The 22,077-nt window shown below is 36.9% G+C and overlaps 1 protein-coding gene across 1 annotated transcript; it reads left to right on the top strand.

The window, feature by feature from the left end:
- The first annotated feature begins 268 nt into the window (after nucleotides 1-268).
- LOC134796021 (WD repeat-containing protein 75) lies at nucleotides 269-21,464 on the top strand. Its single transcript, XM_063767932.1, has 11 exons — nucleotides 269-447; nucleotides 526-730; nucleotides 1,088-1,365; nucleotides 4,945-5,135; nucleotides 5,497-5,661; nucleotides 6,195-6,382; nucleotides 6,944-7,711; nucleotides 8,351-8,492; nucleotides 9,433-9,575; nucleotides 19,959-20,147; nucleotides 21,152-21,464. The coding sequence occupies exons 1-11, from the start codon at nucleotides 338-340 to the stop codon at nucleotides 21,449-21,451; spliced, it is 2,679 nt and encodes an 892-aa protein (XP_063624002.1). The 5' UTR covers nucleotides 269-337; the 3' UTR covers nucleotides 21,452-21,464.
- The last annotated feature ends 613 nt before the right edge of the window (nucleotides 21,465-22,077 follow it).

The following is a 22,077-nucleotide window of genomic DNA, read 5'->3' as shown; positions in this document are numbered from 1 at the left end:
TTTGCCAAGTTGCATGATTTTTAAAAGTTGAGTTTATTAATTTACCTTAAACAGTACGGTTACCATCAGTTTGTCACTGACATAAACGCCGTCGAGAACGTAATTTACTTTCTATACATCTCGCTCGCACTCGCATATTAGTGCAAACGGGATGTATAGAAAGTAAATTACGTTCTCGACGGCGTTTATGTCAGTGACAAACTGATGGTAACCGTACAGTATAAGGCATGAAGACTGACAGTTGTCAGTTTGACATTGCAATGCTGAGTTTACTACTTTACTGACTAGGTTAGGAAGCATGTGTTTAATTTGTGGGAAATAAATAACAAATAGCAAAATGGTAGTGAAGACACACAAATCTAATCAAGAACCTACGAAATATACCTTGACTAGAAAGGCCGGGAGGAGTATTATTGACCATGCCCCTGTATTTTCGCCTGATGAAAAGTAAGTCTTTTTCTGTTATTGGTACGTGTCTGTTAATAAAAGTATTATTTTATCGTGTTTTTTTTATTATTTTTGCAGATCTTTAGTGGTAATAGTAGAAAATATCGTTCGGGTGTATTGTGTTGAGACAGGAGACTTAGTGCGAACCCTTGAAGCTGACACAGACATAGATGCACTGATTGGCATTTGTTTCGACAAGGATGGCTTCAATCTGTATGGTTGCTCTAGATGTGGTATGCTTATAACATGGACTTTGGAAAGTGGGACTGTGCTTAGGGAATATGTAAGTATTATTGGTTGATAGAATATAAATAGCTTATTTTTCCTTTAATTAATTACTTTCAGATCTATATGCAACTAGGTTTGAATATATTCACATGTTTATTTAAAAAGCAAACTGGAGTTGGTCTACTTTACTAATATATAAATGAATTATCTATTTAAATGAGCAGAATTATACTATCACTGAAGTCTATATGATTTATGAATTTGTTCATGGTTTATAAGCGTTTCTTTTAAGCCACAATAAGTTAAATAAATAAAAATATAAATATTGGCGTTTATTATGAAGACACACTTAATAATCCTATAAATAATTTTGAGGCGCTTTATTTAATACTGTATGTTTTTATCATTTCAGAAATTAAAACTCGACAATAGAAAAGTCACCACATTTGATTTAGTCGACAGTGAGAGATGCTTTATAACTTCAGTTGGTAAAGAAAATAAAATATGTCTTGCTACATTCTATCTAAAGATTGGTGTATTAGAAGCAGAATTCAATAGCAAGGACATACCTTACTTTGGGAGTGTCAGGGTGGCTATAGGATGGTGTAACAGAGACAGATTTGCTGCCATATCTAATTTAACAAAGTTTCTTTTCATCCAAAATTTGGATAAAGCACATGTCCATGCCTAGTGAGTATTTAAATTACATACTTTTATACATTTAGAAAAAAAAATGTTGTTGACTAAAGTCTCAAGTCTCTTAACTCCAATTTAAGTAGTTTTTAACCATAATTGTTAAACATACCAAAAAAAAAACCAGACAAGTGCGAGTCGGACTCTCCCACCAAGGGTTCCATTGTAATAGGCGGAGCGCCGGGGTGGAAGGGATGATTCAGTAAACACAGTATACAGGTTAACAGCTGTAATATCTCCCAGCTTGTACACTCTAAAAACCTCACAATACTTACTATTCTATTATTATATATAATTATTCTACGTGACAGAAGAGGCAATCCCTTATTGAGTGGAGGCGCAAGATCTACATTAAATGTGCTGATCACTCAATATGCACAGACGTGCTAATATGAGTGTCTGCCTATCGCACCTCCCCTGAAAAGGTAGGGGTTCCCTCCCCTGAAAAGAACACTATTAGTGATACAACTTTATTCTTATGTACTAAATAATCTGTATTATTTTTAATTACCTTTAAATTTGAACCTATAATGTCTTTTATTTTATATGGTCCTAAATATAGGTCATTTAATTTATTGTAACATTCATTCTTAGTTAATACTAAATCACCTATCTTAAAATTAACAATGTATGACTTATAATATAATATTTTATATGTTACCTGCATACTTTGATTTTAAAAAATATTTCTAACAAAAACATTGCATTTCACACTTAATATTTCACATTTCAAAGTTATAATATACTTGTATTACATCCTGCTTTATCCAAGTCCAAGTAATCTAAAAAAAATCTTCTCAAAAGATGTTGTAGCTGTGATAGGTAGCTATAATTATAAAAATATTATCTCGCGTTTGTCTACTGCTAAACTTCTGCGTTTTATATAATCCAGTTTTTCCAATAATACTCGTGCTTCTAGAGATACCGTCAATCCGTTTAGTACTACCAGCATGTCCACTAGTTAGTAACAATAATAATCCTTTAGTATAACTTCTATTATTTCCCGATCAGTAATTTTCGTTAACAACGAAATAATTCATACATAACCTTGGTAATTCATCTTGTCCCGCGCGAAAGACCTTACTTAGTTCACCTCGTAACATACTTTTTATTTTAGCTCATTTTTAATGTATAACAATTCTATTATATTTAACCTTTTCCACAATGAGCCATAACCCTAATGTCTGCATTGGGACCTTCCCATAACATAATCAAGTCTCGTAACGATACGTCTAAGCGTGCCTTCGTTCATGGAGAATCTTGATTCATATAAATTGTAGAGCTTACACAACAACATTATCACCATCATTTTTATAGCATAATCAAGTCTCGTAACGATACGTCTAAGCGTGCCTTCGTTAATAGAGAATCTTGATTCATATAAATTGTAGAGCTCACACAAACAACATTATCCGTATTATTTTTACCGGTCCACTATTCCGCATCTTCCATCAATCTCGTCATTATTTACTCGAGCAAATTATTAATTCTGCATCTTTTTTATGATATCTACTACTCTAGGCTGGCCAAGCTCCAAAGACGTAGTACCAGAGTGTCGTGTCCAGTTTATTTGTTTAAGTATAATCCGTTAGAATCCTCAACCAGTAATCCTAAATCCTTTAACATATATTATTTATTCATTTATAATTCGTTAAAAAAAAACTAAACATGATAATTTCCTTCCTAAACACGTTACATCTATGTGATAACTAGTATTATAAGACCAAATATTTACATAATCTTCGTTAGACACGAAAAAAAAAACAAATTCATTACGTTTGTCATCTAAGTCACATGCTGAATAACATTGACATTACACTATCCGTCTGACCTACAGAAACTGTCCGATTTCTGCCTACTCGCGAAAATACACCCGTCCTCGACCTTGCTGACTCGCACTAATCGTACCGCGATTATAGTTTGAGTATGCAAAATTAAACTCGTTACAATTTACGTCTTTAAATAAAAATCGGTAATTATCCGACCATACTATTACCCTCAATCTCCAAGAGTAAATACTCACATCCATCTACCGTTTTAAACGCGACTTTTAAAATCCACAGCTGCAACTTCTTTACAATTATCTTTAACTAATAAATACAGTTATCTCCTGTCATTAACTTATTCCTACTTTTATAACACGTAATACTTCTAATAAATCCTTAAAGTTAACTAAGTAGAAAAATAATACACATAAAAAAAATACAAAACGCGCTAAATACCCTTAAAAATTTCCACCTCGCTCGACGCGACGCTCCCAGCACCCGGCAGCAATGCGTAACCAGACGCGTAGCCTCCATCTCGGACCTCCGTCAAATCCAAACCCGCCGAATCCAATGAAGCGATGTTGATACTGGCCGCGGTCACTATTACGACCTCATTCTTCGTTCTCTGACCACCCATTTTGGTACTGTTGATTACCAATTAATAAGACAAATCACTGGGTAAGTTCGACGCCGCCGGCTTGTCCTCAAAGTCCTCCTCACTGTCGTCGTCCATGATGATTTTATACTCGCAGAATCCTCAAGACCTCACGTGTCACGGTCGCCATGTAATAGGCGGAGCGCCGGGGTGGAGGGGTCTGATTCAGTAAACACAGTATACAGGTTAACAGCTGTAATATCTCCCAGCTTGTACACTCTAAAAACCTCACAATACTTACTATTCTATTATTATATATAATTATTCTACGTGACAGAAGAGGCAATCCCTTATCGAGTGGAGGCGCAAGATCTACATTAAATGTGCTGATCACTCAATATGCACAGACGTGCTAATATGAGTGTCTGCCTATCGCACCATACTTTTTAGTATTTGTTATAAAGCAGCAGCAGAAATACATCATCTGTGATAATTTCAACTGTCTATCACCGTTCATGAGATACAGCCTGGTGACAGACAGATGGACGGACAATGGAGTCTTAGTAATAGGGTCCCGTTTTTACCCGGGTACAGAACCATAAAAAATAATCCTCAATTTTCACTTTTAGTCATAAGAAACCAGTGCTATTATTAGGAAATAGACTACCACGCGAGATAGACTACCCTCTATACTCTATAGCAGGGCTCTCCAAACCCCGGCCCGCGAAGCGTTCCAATCCGGCCCGCCGACAGCGGTCCAATCTGGCCCGCGGCAGCCAGGCTCCAGGTGTTCAGACCTTACATGCTGTGTGCCGTGGCCCGCGCGAAAATTCTGTATTAGCTTACTGCTTGGTGGTCGCAAACACTTATACCTGTTGAACAGATGTTTCATAATATGCAGTCCAGCAGGCGCAGCGTGGTTCCATTTTAATCACCTGTCACTATGCCCGTCACTTTCGCACTTACATACTTGTTAGAACGTAACAGGCATGGTGACAAGCGATAAAAATGTGACAGTGCTACCGCCGCTGGCCCTTAACCCTTACCGCATACGAAGTCATATAAGGCGGATATGATATTAAACTCTATTGACAGCTATTGAAGTTCAAATTTCAATAAATATTTTTTATTACATGCAGTAAGGGGTTAATAGTATAGTGAAATACTTATATCTCTTGTAAACCTGTAATATTACACTTTTCTCACAAATTTCAGTCACTCCAACTACAATGAGTTCCGTATTCTGGATGTGGCGACGCATCACAGCGAGCCTGCCGTGGCCGTTGTGGATACCCTTGGAAGAGCTACCATTTTCAGAGGCAACCTCTTCCACTACCAGGAAGTGGCAAGGGAAGTGTTACATTGGCATTTCTTGCCTGCATTTGCTGTGCGATTTTCTACATCAGGTAAAAATAAATAATGCATTTCCTAGGATGTTTAATATTTTTTATTCAAGTTTAAGAGAAGGGAGAGAAATGATTTCTGAGTCTAGTCTTAAGTCTTGAGCCTAATATAGCCTTAGTAGCTATATTGAAATAAAATTGGTAGGTAGACAGTAAGGCCCCTTATTTCGTTTAAAATAGGCGCAACAAACCAGTATGTTCACAATTTTTTATTCAACTATGATTTATAATTTACAGAACTAAAAAGAATTTTATAGAGCCATAATGACAAGAACAGAAGCCATATAAATTCAGTACCAGGAGCATTCCCTAATAATATTTTTATTGTTAAAATTAGTGTGTTTTTAAAATCTCTTTTTTTTAGGTGGATATCTCATAACGGGAGGCATGGAGAAGGTATTGGTAAAATGGACCATAGCTAACTTGTCCAACAAAGCTGGCGCAAAGGACTTAATCCCCAGGCTGCCGGGAATCATTAGATACATCGCCGTCAGCCACTCCAATATTGCTATTACTCTATCTAACAACTGTAAGTAACCATACTGATGTAGGTAAGCTTTTTATTAATTATTTTTTGTTTTTAAGGGCCAGTATAAATTGACTGATTGATCAATGGCGGTCAGCAGTCAACTATAAAAGTTTACCATACAATAAAAATTAAGAACCATTTGATGGTGACAAATTGATCAATTGATGCAACCGGCCCTAGAGTCAGACCAAGCTAACTCTGCACCGATTTTGATAGCACAGACCGTGCTAGTGTTATTTTAACATCAAACTTCTAAGAAATTATGGCATTTAAAATAACAGTTGCACAGTCTGTGCTATCAAAATCGCTGCAGAGTTAGCTTGGTCTTATTCTAAGTGTTACCTACAGTAGTAGTAATTTGCTAAAAAGGAAAACGAAATCATTTTTAATTGATTTTGACTTGCATTTTATTCCGTTTCGTTCTCCTTTACTAACAAAAGAAATTCAACCTTATTGCCCACACTATTGATTGAAATTCAACTGTTTCTTGTATGGTGGGGCATATTATAACTAAGTATGTGCTCAACTTCCAGCCGTGGTAATAGCCAACGCCCAAATGCAGGTACACTGCACTATTGTAGAGTGCGGCGGACTGTCGTCTGTAGCTCGGTCCACGGGCGGCGCCTTAGTGTACCAAAAGCCAACCGGCTGCCTGTTTATGGGCGGACGGCCGGGACACCTGCAGATGTACTCCACCAAGACAGACAAAATGCTCTTCACTGTAAGTAATAAAATAATAAATATTAGGGGACGTCTTACGCAGATCAACCTAGCCCCAAACTAAGCATAGTTTGTACTATGGGTGTTAGGTGACAATATACATACCTCCTTATATAGATAAATAGATTTGTACTTATATACATAGAAAACACCTATGACTTAGGAACAAATATTTGTGTTCATCACACAAATAAATGACCTTACCGGGATTCTAAGCCAGGACCATCAGCTTCACAGGCAGGGCCACTACCCACTAAGCCAGCCTAGGTCATATGTAAGTAAGATATATAAATTTTGATATATCGCGTATTACACATTTATAGTGCGAGGTGAATAGGTGGGATAAAGGTAGTATAGGTACTAAACAACTTTTACTATTGGACCAACTCCGAAATCTCAAAAAAAAAACTGTTTTTTAAGTATCGGAACAGTTGTTGAGATTTTCTAATTGAGAATGTGGATATTTTTGCGATTTCGTGCTTGATCCCGTAATAAATGTTACCTAAATAGGCACCGACTTTTGACAATCTGCAAACAACCATTTGTATTCATTTAATTTCAGCTTGACATAACACAAACGAACAGCATCCCATCAGAATCCAAACACAACCTCATACCGCTAGAAACAGAAGTGACTTGCGCTGCAATGAACTCGCTCGGGACCTGGCTGGTAACATCAGAATACCGACACGACGGCGTATTATACCCAGAGGAGAGACTCAAGTTCTGGTCAGCCCAGACAGGGCCAAACAGCTTCGTCCCCTTCAAACTTGCAACTTGCGTTAACCTATCCCACGGTGGATCAAGAGTTGTATCCATCGCCCTAAATAGCCAAGCTACGTTTTGCGTTACCGCAGGCACAGATCAGAAATTCAGAATATGGAAGCGAGTACAAATCCAAATTTTCAATAAGCCAAAGGGTTCCTGGTACTGCTATACAGCGTGTTATTACTCGTCTGGAGTCGCTCAGTTCTCGACAAGCAGCGTCTACAATGATATAAAAAAGTTCGAAGTGAAAAATCTGTTTGAGAAAGTCGAGCTGCCTTATATGAAGGCGGTTGGTAAGAAAGACGATCTTATACTGAGGATTATGAATATGCATAAAGAAACTACAGGCACTCAAAAAATCGAATCGGTAGAGGTTGATTCTGAGACGGAGATGGGTGGAGTGGCGATATCGCAGGACGGTTCACTTATAGCGGCTTGGTTTGGTTGTAAACTGACGCTTTGGGATACGCATTTGTGCAACATGAAGACGACTCTGTCGCACCCGGCGCTGCGGCCCAAGGGGAAGCATGTGCAGTTTGGAAGCCATGACGCTGCTCATTATGTGAGTATTTTATCTGAGCACTAATCTAGGGTAATTCGCCAGTAACTGGCCACCCTAAACTTAAAATGAATTCTATTCACCTATAAACAGAATTCATTTTAGTATAAGGTTTCAATAACTGGCCTGCCTTCAATAATTAGCCACCTTACACTAAAATGAATTATGTTTATAGGTGAATATAATTCATTTTTAGTTTAGGGTGGCCAGTTACTAACAGGTGGTCAGTTACTGGCGAATTAGCCTAATTAAAATTCAACACTTCCATTGAAAACAACGATCACTAAGTCCGAAATATGTATTCTAGAATAACAGTTTTTTTGGCAATTACATAGAATTAAATTAAAGAGCTATTGATTTCAGAAGAGGGTAAAGACTGAGAAAATTTCACCTGAGTTTGACAACCAAACTAGATGTCGCTGTATGTTTCCTAGTAACATAAGTTGACATAAGTAACTGAATTGTTAAACGTCAACTTTCAACAACCAAAATTACCGCATATTGTCGGAACAATACTGCGTAGATACGCGCGCGAATTTGATGCACGAATTTTACTTAAGACTATATCTCTTTCATTTGTGGTTTCCATGTTATTTTACTTGATTTATTCAATTGTTTATCATTTACAAATATTACTTTCAGCTGGTGTGCACAACAGAGAACTGCTTGGCAGTGTTCAGTCTACTATCTCTGTCCGTCAAATGGCTAGTGCGGATCAGACCCACGTGTCTGGTCGCCGACGTCCACTCCAACAAGATGGCGATAGTTACCGACGAGAATGACGGTATGTTGATTTCGATTGGCTTTTAAGCAGACTGTTTTTAGGTTCTGGTTATCAATAAAGCCTAAAGTCATAAAACGAACCAAAAGTTACAAAAGAAAACAAATATCTTACATTTTTATAAAATCCGGATGAAATAGTCTATAGCTGATACTATAATTTCCATGCTACTCTCAACTTGTATCGAGTGTTGGTTTACGCGTGTGTAAGGGTGGTATTACACCTGTCTAATTTCTTTGTCCAATGTGTATTTTGTCTCACATTTTGCTTAACGAGAGAGTGAGAGGCAATGACATTGGACCAAGATATTGGACAGATGGAATACCACTCGAAACATCGCGGGTTTAAATATCAATGCTCAAACTAGTAATACCATACATACAGGTCAATTCACAAGAGCTGGCACGAATGTAACGAATGAGTGCCAGCTCTTGGGAATTGAAGCAGCTCTAAGGCATATATATATATACAGGATGGCTAAAAAATAACTGTATTCCCGTTGCAAGGGAGGTTTTGGGGTTATATTGAGCAACTCTTACTATGAAACCAACCCAGAAAGCACTAAAAAAAATTTTGGCTGCTTCATAGAATTTGGCTGGTCCATTTTCAATGGGTTATTTAAAAGTTGCTCAGTATAGTACTAAAACCTCCCTGGCAACAGGAATGAAGTTCTTTGTAGCCACCGTGTATAGTGCATATGACATTACCTAACCAATAAAATGGCGGCCCTGAGTGTGTACCGATACATGTGTCACTCATACAATGCTTCAAAGCTTCGTTCAATCTATTCGTGCTTTTCGCGAATCGACCTGTACCTACATATACTTTTTTGTATCTATGTTGGTAATCTTAAATACTTAGTTTTATTTGTTGACCATCTTCGAAATACCTACCTAGAACAACATAATGAGATATTAAAGACCCATTTTATTTATATTTTCAGTGATCGTATTCAACCCGCATAGTTCTGCACCTATCGTGAAACAGAATCGAGTGTTGGACCCTAAGACTGGTGTGATCAACGTCTGCACATTCGTTCAGTCGGCAAAGTACGAAGCGCGTCTGTACCTGATGAGGAACGATTCGGTAAGTGCTTTGACATACCTGAGTATAGTCTGAGTGTAGCTTTTGAACTGATCTATTGAAAATAATCTATTCAGTATAGGGTAGTTGACTGCTTAGTCAAATCAGTTTCTTTTTTCGAACTGTCAAAACGTTTAGGGGTTGTGCACAAATCACGCGAGGTGTTTTCGGCTACTTTTTGACCCCTTCCTCCCCCTTGGTGATATTTGGTGAGGTTTTTGGCTACCCCCACATATAACCTCACGTGTATTTTTTAGATTTTTTTCCATCCGACCGGTCAAGGCCACGCGCTCCAAAATAACGTAAAATAGACTCGCTATTATTATAAGTGCCGAGTGAAGATTTATGCTTAACGAAACCGAGAAAAAGAAAGTATCTACTCATGTGGTAGATAGTTTATTTTTAATACAGTTGCTCACAAAGTGCTACTTTACGTAGCTGTTTAGCGTGCGGAAAGTTGGTTATGTCGAACTAGTGCTTTTTACTTTTCCAATTTTTTTAAATTTATACTTGTTCCAATTCACGACTACTTATTGATGAGTGTTAATATTAGTTTCCTTTAAACGTCGTAATCAGCATAAAAACCTACTGTTAATGTAAGAATATGAAAAATATACATATTTCATATTTTAATACTTCCTCTTCATCATTATAACACGTTTATTTTTTAATATTGAATATTGAAAATTCCGTTCTTAATAAGGTGTCTGAATGGAACGGAATAGCTGCCAAACGCCCATAGATATAATATACTTAAAGACGACGTCTAAGCGAGCTGTCACTGTTACCACTTTTGTTTAGTGTACGATTAACAATGTTTTACTTATTTTTTCGCAACTGTATTAAAAAACGTCGTTCGATACACGTGCGGAAATGTCATTCTTCACTCGTCCCGAGTCTTCCCACTCGCCTGCGGCTCGTGGCAAGATATCTCGGTACTCGTGAAGTAATGACATACCTTCCGCACTAGCATCGAAATGTACTATTACATTTATATCCCCCTTATACCTTCCCTCCCCCAACGTGATCTGTCGTGATTTTTTCGTGACCCCCTGTCACGGGGAGTTTTCCTAGCCCGGCCTGGGCTTTGCCCAGAGGAAACTCACGGACAATTAAGGTTACTAAATTAACCAATCTAAATCTTAACCAAAAACTCAAGCAGGTGCTTACACTTATTTCCATCAACTATTCAGGGGTTTCTAAAGGATGTCAAAATGAAATGTTAGTTTTGTGACACATAATTTATTTCTATTCTCACACTGAGGAAGGTGTTCTACAAGTAAATCATTTATTAAGCTAGCATTAAGCACCTTATTCTATAATGTCAGACGATAGAGCCGGGTCGTGCCAAAAATGGTTCTACAATGATTTACAAGCAGACCTATCTAAATTTGTTAGTACCTAATTTATCATTTGCCATCACATATGATTCTACTAAATTCTTTAACTTTAAATTTGGAAATGCTTCTAGGACGGAAGGAAAGCGTACACCAACCTCATAACAATATTGCACCGCGGAGCACCACAGAAAGCCAAAGGCCTCAGCTTGAAGGTGTCGTCTCCTCCACCCAGCAGAAAAGCGAAATTCTTATGGCGAACTGCTCACCAGACACACTTGAAGTTTTAGGAATATGGACAGACTTCCATACTCTGATATGCGAACTGATTTCACATACGTAGTAACATAAAAACGAAAACCCCAATCAGCTGAAAGAAACAATTCAAGATTAATAACTAGAAGCATGTGCTCTGCTAACCTAAGAGACATTATATGATCTAAGTTTCTCACCAGCTGGAAATTCCTAGAGTGGACTCATCTCACAGCTCTGATATTCCCATCCCACCACATTGTTTCGCCAGGAGACTGGAAACAAAACGAATGGTCAAATAAGCAGGGACAAAGATTCAACAAGGAGTCAAACCTGAAGACAATTATATTATCATATTCTACTTACTGTCTGTGGCAAAATAACTTCTGCATGAGCTTCCTAGCTCATGGATGCAGCGGCTGCTGCCTAACCAAGACTCGGATCGATGCTACCAGAGCATGATGTATTTAGCTTCACTTTCTAAATTAAAAGATGCCCATCCAGGGCAAAAGCCAACCAGGAAATGATCTCAACCTAACTGTCCCTGGGATAACACAATCAAAATAACAGTAACTAATGAAATTCATGGAATAATTTTTATATGTACGTCCAACATATAGAAATAAATCATATTTAATTATCTAAACATATTTCCACCTTTTTTTGTATTTAAAAATTAAGTTTTGATTTAAATATTTAATTAATATTATTCCATCAATTTAGGATTTAATTTGAAGTAGCAACACCATCAGATTTAATTAGTTTCTAATTGGCCAAATGGTTGTCATTTGTTTTGTTGCTACATCAATGACTTCCTTGCCATAAAACAAAACTATACTATATTCGAGACAATCCTAAAAACGTTAAACTGAATTATACATGCAAAGTGCCGTGTCACAATACCCCTCTCCCCGCTGTTGCGTTTTACCAAGGGTAAAACGCTCGCTGTCCTCAGCGACTATCCTAAATCTAAAACATGTGTCACAAAGAAAAGGAAAAACAAAACTACACTACCTCGACCATACCTAGTATGGGAGCACCTAAAAAAAAACACAACCAAAATGATTGCCGCAGGTTTCGAGAACCCTATCCAGAAAAAAAAAGCCAAAGTAAACCAAACTATCACTACATGCCAAAACCGCTAAACCATAAATTTTAAATTCACGAATTCTCGAACCCACGTAACACTAAATACTAAAAAAATTATGTGGTATCCGAACAGACGGAAAAATCCACACCTTATTCCTAACTAACCAGTGAACATTCCTTGGTTTTACCAGCACAACATTGCGTCGTTGCGCTGGAAAAACCAAACCAACTGCCAGGACTGATGATCAGCATTCCTAAACCTATCTCTACTAGACCGGGCAAAATAAAATTCCGAAATAATTCCTACTTCGAAGTTTACTTTATAAACTTGAGAAGCTAAATAAAATCCAATCAAAAATATAATTCGCAATTCCGAAATTTCCATACTAATCCTAAAACGTCGCAACCCTACAGGTTGAGGACACCTATAATTGTCTCAACCCTTCAGGTTGACAACGACAACAAACCCAAACCAACAAAATACCAATCCTAAAAAAAACCAACAACAAATGGTTGAATTGGACACATCTTAACTGTGCCAACTCTTCCATTACACAAAACTAACCAAACCATACCAAAACATCTAGGCCCTTCGAGTTGGTGAGAGTAACCTATCCCCCAACTCTCCGGATCACAAAACAAACCGACCAAAACCTTACACAACTCTGAGGTTGCAACATGCCCAAAAATCTCAACCATTGAGGTTGAGTACTGAAACAGTATCGCACGCCAGGCATGATTGGCGGCGATACCGCGTGTCGCATCTTCGCCTACAAAATATTTCTCGTTGTATCGGCAGCGCGAACACAAAAATCGTGTGCCTCACCAACGCCTCTATGGCTTGGACTTATGGGCAACACGTACAGAAAAAGGTACCCACCAGCGAGTACCAGTCGACGCCTGAAAAGAGCAAGAACCCATCGGAGTACATAAAAAGAACGCAAAACGTCCGTGGTATGCGGTGCGCGCCCCGCCATACCTCACAAAATCTCCTGGGTGTGGACCCCTGTCGACCTAAAACACAAAACGCACCAACACGGCGCTCGGGTGTGGTAAGCACCCGATAACTACCCTCAAAAAAAAACCTATTGGCCGTATTAAGGATCGCTCCATAACTTAAAAAATGAGCTTGATTGTAACGCCCCTTTCATACTCCACGCATTTAGAGCACTGTTCCAAGAACCCTTTCATTCATCACACAAAACAAAAAAATAGTAGTGAAAACAGACATTGCTGCTCACCACGTTCCGCACATACAGTCGTGATTGAATATTTTTACCACAATATCCAACACTCCAAACGACACAACCGTAGAACGAAACGTTATGGCGTAAGCGAGGGCGTTTACTCTGGCGGCAAGGTGAAAGCTAAAAAACCGGGACCTTGCGTCCAGAGAAAACCTCCACCTCCAAAACCTACCAAAACCCTTGTGTCCGAATCCTTAATACGCCACGATCCAAGCTCCATGTCCAAAATCCAAAACGAAACTTCACCTAGCACCATATAAAAAACTTCAATTTGACTTAAACTTGGTGCTAAAAACATCATCCTAACGTTACATCATTAAATGGAATGTATTGAAACAAACCGTAATGATAAACCAAGTTACTCAATAACTTCAAAAAAAAACGAGCGTTTATTAAACGCTGACACGTTACGACTTAAGTTTGGACCCTAAAAATATCATGTTTCTGAACGCACCCTTTGTTGAACTTATTTATTTACTCTATGGTATAGCGTCTATGCTTTTAAAAAGTTAAATGTCACTGAGATATTTTGCGAATTATAACCTTACCTACAAAATAACTTTCGCCGCATTTATCATTTATTACTAGATTCATCTATATTTTAGCCACTTTAAAGTACAACAAATTGGAAAACTAAATATGAGTGTGATCAACTTCGAACAAATACCTACTTAGAACTTCAATATTTAGTTTGTCAAAATGCGAACTTGGAATGGAATTAAATCTACTAATAAACACAGGTAATCTACCAAATAATGAGAAACGGAGTCGACTTTCGTTCTCACACTCTAAACTGAACGCAAAATCTCTGTAACGTTCCCTGTATTCTATAAAATAACCAAACTAGTGTGTATAATCAACTCTAATTTTAATGAAATTGTTACAGATTACTATAAAACTGTGCTAAATTTGAACAACAGACCACCATAAAAGCAATAGATATCCAGCTATGCCTATAACTGGACACCGGACTACAGGAATTTGCAACTTTGAAAATCAAACAATGTTAAATCATGAGAACACAGGCACTGGCAGTGCGCTGAAGAAGTATATCTTCACAAATCAAAATCATTTCCTAATCAGGAACACAACAGAAGTCACTTGCCAGAGACTATCGACCTTGCTGCTGCCGGACTCAAACATTTCCACTTCTCTGCCGTTCCTGCAAACTTCCAAGTACTGCCAGCGACGCCTCAGATTTGATCCACCTTCATAAATAAGTTCAACGGGCATTAAACATTAAAAGTGTACTGAAACCGCCGTTGTATAATAAGTATAACTCAAAATATTGAAATATGATGGCAAAAGACTTACAAATTGATGTGGCACTATTGTATCATTACTATTTATAATAAACAATGCTAAATTTATTGTGTTTTTTTTTACTACAATGAACCCTTTTTAGCTCTGTGTAAGTATCTTACATATTTCATATAAACAAAATTTGTATCAAAGCTATTGATAACAGTGAAAGCAAAAAGCAAGCCACTAACTAAAATAAATTATTATACAAAATTTGTCCTAATTGCAAGCTTTCAAGTTGAAGTCTATCTAGAAAAAAAACGTTCCAAAATCAAGTATGTACACACTGTATGTTCATACAATTTACCAAACACAATTTCCTACGTTCTTAAAGCCGAAAAAATATCCATCTGTGGCTAAATATCTAATATATTTTTAAACTAAAAGGTATTTTGAGTTAAAATTTTACACTTAAACAATACTTCTCAAATTTCTTAACAGTTTCTGCACAAGCTTAAAGCTTTCGAAATTGAACTAAAAGATCATTGACTTGACCTTAACAACATGACATACAACTCAATTGCAGTACTTATAAAAGCTCTGCCCAAATATTTGTCTATACCTAACCAAGTTATACAACAAAATTAAAAAAAATGCTTTTTAAATCCTCAAAAATGCAAAATATCTAGGTCTCAATCTTTAGAGACAAGCTCACAAGCAAAAAAGTAGCAAAATGTACTAAAAGTTTGACACTTTCAACTTCCTGACAAAATGTCAGCACAAATTTTACTAACTGAAAATCAAAGCATTTCATTTACGGATTTCACCAGAAATTCTGAATTTCGTGCAGCAAATTGGACAAAACTAACTGTAAAACAGCTAAAGCTTAACCTGGATGGTATCAAAGTGTGCAAAGCCAAAGCACAAGCTCAAAATTAATACTTAACCGTAAGTATTGCAAAACTTTTCTCATCAATATGTAATGGCAATGATATAAACTGAATTTGATGGAAATACTTAGCTTAAAACAAAAAGAAATCTCTTTAATGGGCGCCAAATTGTCACGGTGGTTTTCCTAGCCCGGCTGGGGCTTTGCCCAGAGGAAACTCACGGACAATTAAGGTTACTAAATTAACCAATCTAAATCTTAACCAAAAACTCAAGCAGGTGCTTACACTTATTTCCATCAACTATTCAGGGGTTTCTAAAGGATGTCAAAATGAAATGTTAGTTTTGTGACACATAATTTATTTCTATTCTCACACTGAGGAAGGTGTTCTACAAGTAAATCATTTATTAAGCTAGCATTAAGCACCTTATTCTATAATGTCAGACGATAGAGCCGGGTCGTGCCAAAAATGGTTCTACAATGATTTACAAGCAGACCTATCTAAATTTGTTAGTACCTAATTTATCATTTGCCATCACATATGATTCTACTAAATTCTTTAACTTTAAATTTGGAAATGCTTCTAGGACGGAAGGAAAGCGTACACCAACCTCATAACAATATTGCACCGCGGAGCACCACAGAAAGCCAAAGGCCTCAGCTTGAAGGTGTCGTCTCCTCCACCCAGCAGAAAAGCGAAATTCTTATGGCGAACTGCTCACCAGACACACTTGAAGTTTTAGGAATATGGACAGACTTCCATACTCTGATATGCGAACTGATTTCACATACGTAGTAACATAAAAACGAAAACCCCAATCAGCTGAAAGAAACAATTCAAGATTAATAACTAGAAGCATGTGCTCTGCTAACCTAAGAGACATTATATGATCTAAGTTTCTCACCAGCTGGAAATTCCTAGAGTGGACTCATCTCACAGCTCTGATATTCCCATCCCACCACATTGTTTCGCCAGGAGACTGGAAACAAAACGAATGGTCAAATAAGCAGGGACAAAGATTCAACAAGGAGTCAAACCTGAAGACAATTATATTATCATATTCTACTTACTGTCTGTGGCAAAATAACTTCTGCATGAGCTTCCTAGCTCATGGATGCAGCGGCTGCTGCCTAACCAAGACTCGGATCGATGCTACCAGAGCATGATGTATTTAGCTTCACTTTCTAAATTAAAAGATGCCCATCCAGGGCAAAAGCCAACCAGGAAATGATCTCAACCTAACTGTCCCTGGGATAACACAATCAAAATAACAGTAACTAATGAAATTCATGGAATAATTTTTATATGTACGTCCAACATATAGAAATAAATCATATTTAATTATCTAAACATATTTCCACCTTTTTTTGTATTTAAAAATTAAGTTTTGATTTAAATATTTAATTAATATTATTCCATCAATTTAGGATTTAATTTGAAGTAGCAACACCATCAGATTTAATTAGTTTCTAATTGGCCAAATGGTTGTCATTTGTTTTGTTGCTACATCAATGACTTCCTTGCCATAAAACAAAACTATACTATATTCGAGACAATCCTAAAAACGTTAAACTGAATTATACATGCAAAGTGCCGTGTCACACCCCCACCCCTCTATCGGACCTCGCGTGATTTGTGCACAAGCCCTTAGCTACTATGGGGTCTCTATGAAATACAGAACAATGACGTCACGGTCAAGTTACCTACTCTTTATAGTTCTTTCGGATTTTTCTGGTGCTTTATTTCGTGCCTAATGTATGAAATAATTTATTTAAAATACAGGAAACATCCCTATTGTGTTAAAAACCGCAAACGCCATAAAAAAGGTTCAGAGCGCTATTTAATGTTTGTCAATTAACATCTCTATAGCCGTAGGCAGTAGATTCATATTGGATTGTACTAACCAGCAGTAGTATCTACCTGGAGTGATCACACTTTAAGATGCCTACTGTTTTGTCTAGATACCTATTTTTTGCTTAGATTTTTATAAGTACTTATCCCTTTGACAGCCATGAGGCCATGACACGCCGCATATGATAGGCGTGACGTTCAAAGGGTTCAGGCAAAATGCCAAATTGTGTCAATGCAATTTTTTTACTGTACTAACTGTGCGCTCTGCGATACTTGCCTATCAAAAATACCGTCTAACGTGACACTGAGGTCATACTTCACTCAACACTATACAAAGAGAGAGTAAAGTATGTATTCGAAGAACAAAATTCGTAAGTATTCCTATATCTACTAACCTTGTTTTATAAAAGTACTTAGGGAAAAATAAGAAAGGACTTCTCGTAATGTAGAACGTAGATTAAAATATATGTGACGTTCCACGGGAAAAGGTACCTTATGAGGGTTTCTAGTTTCGGAGATATGAAATGTTTTGTAAAGAGGTGAAAAAATGCTCAATTTTTTTTTATTGTGTGACCTGAAACCTTAATGCGTAACGTTTGTTTACCTGTTTTTATTTTTGTTATAAGTTAGTTATAAGCCTAGTAATATCGTCTCAGAGTTTAGTAGAAAAGGTACCTTATGGAAAAAAGATTGAAAATTCCCAAAAAAACTAGTCAATACGGGAAAAGAAGTTTGGTAGAGAACTGTATTAGCATTCTGCAAAACTAATTTGATAATTTCAGTTCTGGTTGGGGCGCCTCGCAAATATTATAACCGTACATAGACCGACATCACAAATCCAAGTAGCCTGCTATTATACCAAAGTTACTCTCGTCAAGTCTTTCTTAACTAGAATAATCTTCATTTGGTTTGGTCGCATGCAGTAAATCAGCCATTGGTTTGCTGAAAAATGCCAATACCCGACGCATTACCTTATGGAATATCTGAGGTCATTGAACCTCAATGCCGCTTATCTTCAATAGCAACCGAAATATATTATTGATAAGAAATAGACGTTTTATACCAGGTTAACCCCAAAATATTATTAGTTTATCCTAACTGTTCCATCATCATCATCATGCCTCATCATGTAACTTAATCACAAGGTACCTTTTCATTACATACAAATTATTGGTCTTTTTTAAGATTATTATGACGAAGAACTAATTAAATTTGGGGCAGTTTAATGTAAATTAATATTTTCTATTCATAAAAGATAAACTGTAATATGATTGATATTTTGTAGTGATGTATTATTAGATTTATTTCCATAAGGTACCTTTTCGTAAATGTATGGAGCAAATACTGTTATTGTTATGTAAGTTTAAAGTGGCATAAGGGGTTAAATATAGTATTTAGTTGGGGTTTTAGGATTTATTTCATTTGAATGACAGAATTTCTTTCATATGTGCTCAGAAAAATTGATTGTGTGTCACATTAAAAGTAAAAATATTCAATTTTGTGATTTTATATGAAAAAGTCAGAAAATACATTTTCACCTCTAAATCGGTATTGTTTTTTGCTTAAACTGTCTGTCAGTGTCGTTTTCTAATAGATAAAATTTAAATCTTGAGAGCTCATTGCAATCAATCGTGAAAATGAAATAAAACTTTATTTTCAAGAGATTGGTTAGTATACACATAAATCAGTCGATATCAAAAGTTTCTATTTGCATTACAGAACAAGTCGCAATATTTTTTAAATCTCAGATATATAAGGTATTATTATTTGTAGTCAACTATGTAACTTACTGCAGGAACATAGTTTTTTAGGCGGCTAAACTTAAAACTTCTCTATCGTAAAGTTGCTCATTTCACAACATTATTTTCAAAAAATCATATCTCTGTAACTACGCAACCTAGAAGGTTGATCTTTTGTGTTATCGATAGCTTATCTATTGTAGATTACTGGGGTATGCATAACTCCATACCCGCCATAAGGTACCTTTGACCGTGGGACGTCACATATGTACTTGAAAGGCTGTTTTTCTACCAGACGTATGCTTATCTGATAATATGAAATATAATGAGAAATGGTTTATTTCCATTCAGCTCTGAAAACCTGTTTCAATTATATAGGGCTCATTTAGACGGCGCGCGAACTCGCATGCGATTTTAGTTACATTGCGGACCATTGAGGTTACAACATTTCAGCCGACTGATCAAATAACGCAATGTAATGAAAAGTTCTTGCACCGTCTAAATGAGCCCTAAAGTTTAGGCCTCTCTCAATGTACAGTATCAAATATATCGGAACACATCCTTATTTCTATGATCTAAAGGCGTGTTACGATATACTTGGCCACTTCTGCCGTCGCTCTCTATTTGTTGCTGACTGTACCTTCTCCGTACTTTGGTGGAAAAGCATTCTTTAACTAACAATACTAACCTATTATCACTATTATCATCCATAATGTATGAAGTTAACCATTTTATACAGGAAATCTACTGTCTCGAGCCCGAGCAGACCAAAAAAGGCCAGCTAGAAGTGATCTCGCACGCGAACCTGCCCACGTCCAACTTTGGAGCCCTACTGGCTGAACAGCAGGTGTCCGAAGTCACGCCCGCGCAAGCAGGGGAATTGGAAGAACTTAACCAAGATGCTTTGGGAAGTGGAGCCATACAACAGGTATGTCCTTGTATCTTTGGACCGAAGGGTTTGTTATTTTGAAATTAACCGTTTCTTCTTTAAAAAAAACTATTATTAAGAGTCCACAGCAAGCTCGGCCGTATTTCACCTTCCCATACAAACGAAGTTTCGTTCTCATTTTAAAACTGCGTGTTGGATTGTAATGAAACTTTGCCCATACAATGACCTGAGGTATATCTAGTTTTGTAATTAGTTTATATAGCTCTAGTTTATAAAACAAACAAAATAGAGCAAAAACATGTTTTGTATGAAAAATTTTAATTCGCTTTATTTTTTAACTATGGTATTTGAACAGCTACATAAACTAATTACAGGAATAGATATACCTTATCCTATTGTAAGTACAGTTTCAGGGCAATCTAGCTAGTCGTTTTTAAAATGAGAGTGCAACTACGTTTGTATGGTGTACCGAGCTTGCTGCGGACTCCTAAAAAGTCGTAACTGACCAAACGCCAAGAGTATCAGATAAAAATAATCTAGTTGTACTACTTACTAAATCGAAGTTAAAACAATTTAGAATATTAACAGATGGCCTGGCATTTTTTTTGTCAATGTCGTCTTAATCCATACTTATATATATATATATTAATATTTATAATATTATAAAGGCGAAAGTGTGTCTGTCTGTTACCTCTTCACGCTTAAGCCGTAGAACCAATTTAGTTGAAATTTGGTATACAGATAGTTTGAGTCCCGGGGAAGGACATAGAATAGTTTTTATGTCGGAAATCATCCCTGAAGAGAGTGCAAAGGGGGGTGGAATTGAAAGAGTTAATGAATTGCCTAATAATTGAAGTAAGCAATGCGCGAATTGAATGATTGTTATTAGCCTTATGAAGGCGCTATACCTACTTTAGCTGCGTTCACTAATTCCACGCAGACGAAGTCGCGGGCAAAAGCTAGTATTGTTATTTATTATTCAATAAAATGGAACATAAAAGGGTTGTGTTCAACGTCACTAAAACAAGTTAATCTTGTTCCAGTTCCTGTCAGCCGCGCCACACATGCTACCGCCAGTCAATCTCATTTGCACTGAATTCCTCGAGCACATATCCGGGCAAGAAATCGCCGAAGACCCAGAGGTCACAGACAAAAGTATCATGGAAGTAGACCTTCAATCTTCAGACGATGACATAGAAGAAGTTAAGGTACATGAAAAGCCTAAGACGCAACTATGGACACCGAACTATGAAGCGATTAAGAAGAAACGGTTAAAGAAAATACTTACGACGCCGTTGCTTCGGGAGGATGCGGCGGGGGCTGTTTTTGGTTTAAGTAAATAAAGCTTTTAGTGTATTTTGTGGTTTCATTTTATTCTCTTGCTACCATTTGATAACCGCACAGAAATACACAGTCACTGCATTATGAAGCGTTTGCAAAGAGCACGAGGTCTCCACTCATCAGCGCAGTTTTACTTGTAAAATATTTTATAATTTGAGCAGCACAACTTAGTTGTATTTTTTTACACTATAACAAACCAGGCACACTCCTAAAAAAATTTTTTTGTAATCGTATGGTGCCTTGCTAAACGGCCACTTGGCCACCAAAATTTTCAAAGGATACTTAACTTTATTATTTTTTATTAAGATTTAATTTCCAATAATCATAAATTTTGAGATGTGGCCGTATAGCAGGGCCTGTGCGGTACAGCCATTTCGCTGAACCTGAACCAACGGGGCCTTAACATTATAGAAATGTTTAGCATTTGTAAAACATGACACATTTTCGAGCATGTCTTCAATATTAGGTAGGCATATGACGTTGGTAAAGTTACTACTACCTACCTAAATATTTATCTATATTTTCACAGAAATACATACACGTCTCGCCAGACATTAAGGTTGTTTACATAATATAACTAATTACACACAACGATCTTCATTGGTACCTACTATTTGTCTGTGATAAA

This window comes from Cydia splendana, chromosome 13 (assembly GCF_910591565.1).
Source record: "Cydia splendana chromosome 13, ilCydSple1.2, whole genome shotgun sequence".
NCBI lineage: Eukaryota > Metazoa > Arthropoda > Insecta > Lepidoptera > Tortricidae > Cydia > Cydia splendana.
Note: the sequence above shows the minus strand (reverse complement) of the source record. Positions and strands in the feature narration are given on the sequence as shown.

Bases quoted from the DNA above. Each gene is read 5' to 3' on its own strand.
- LOC134796021 (XM_063767932.1), top strand. From the start codon at position 338: ATGGTAGTGAAGACACACAAATCTAATCAAGAACCTACGAAATATACC. The intron at 5,662-6,194 runs GTAAGTAACCAT...CTCAACTTCCAG, and splicing joins TATTACTCTATCTAACAACT to CCGTGGTAATAGCCAACGCC. The intron at 8,493-9,432 runs GTATGTTGATTT...TTATATTTTCAG, and splicing joins AGTTACCGACGAGAATGACG to TGATCGTATTCAACCCGCAT.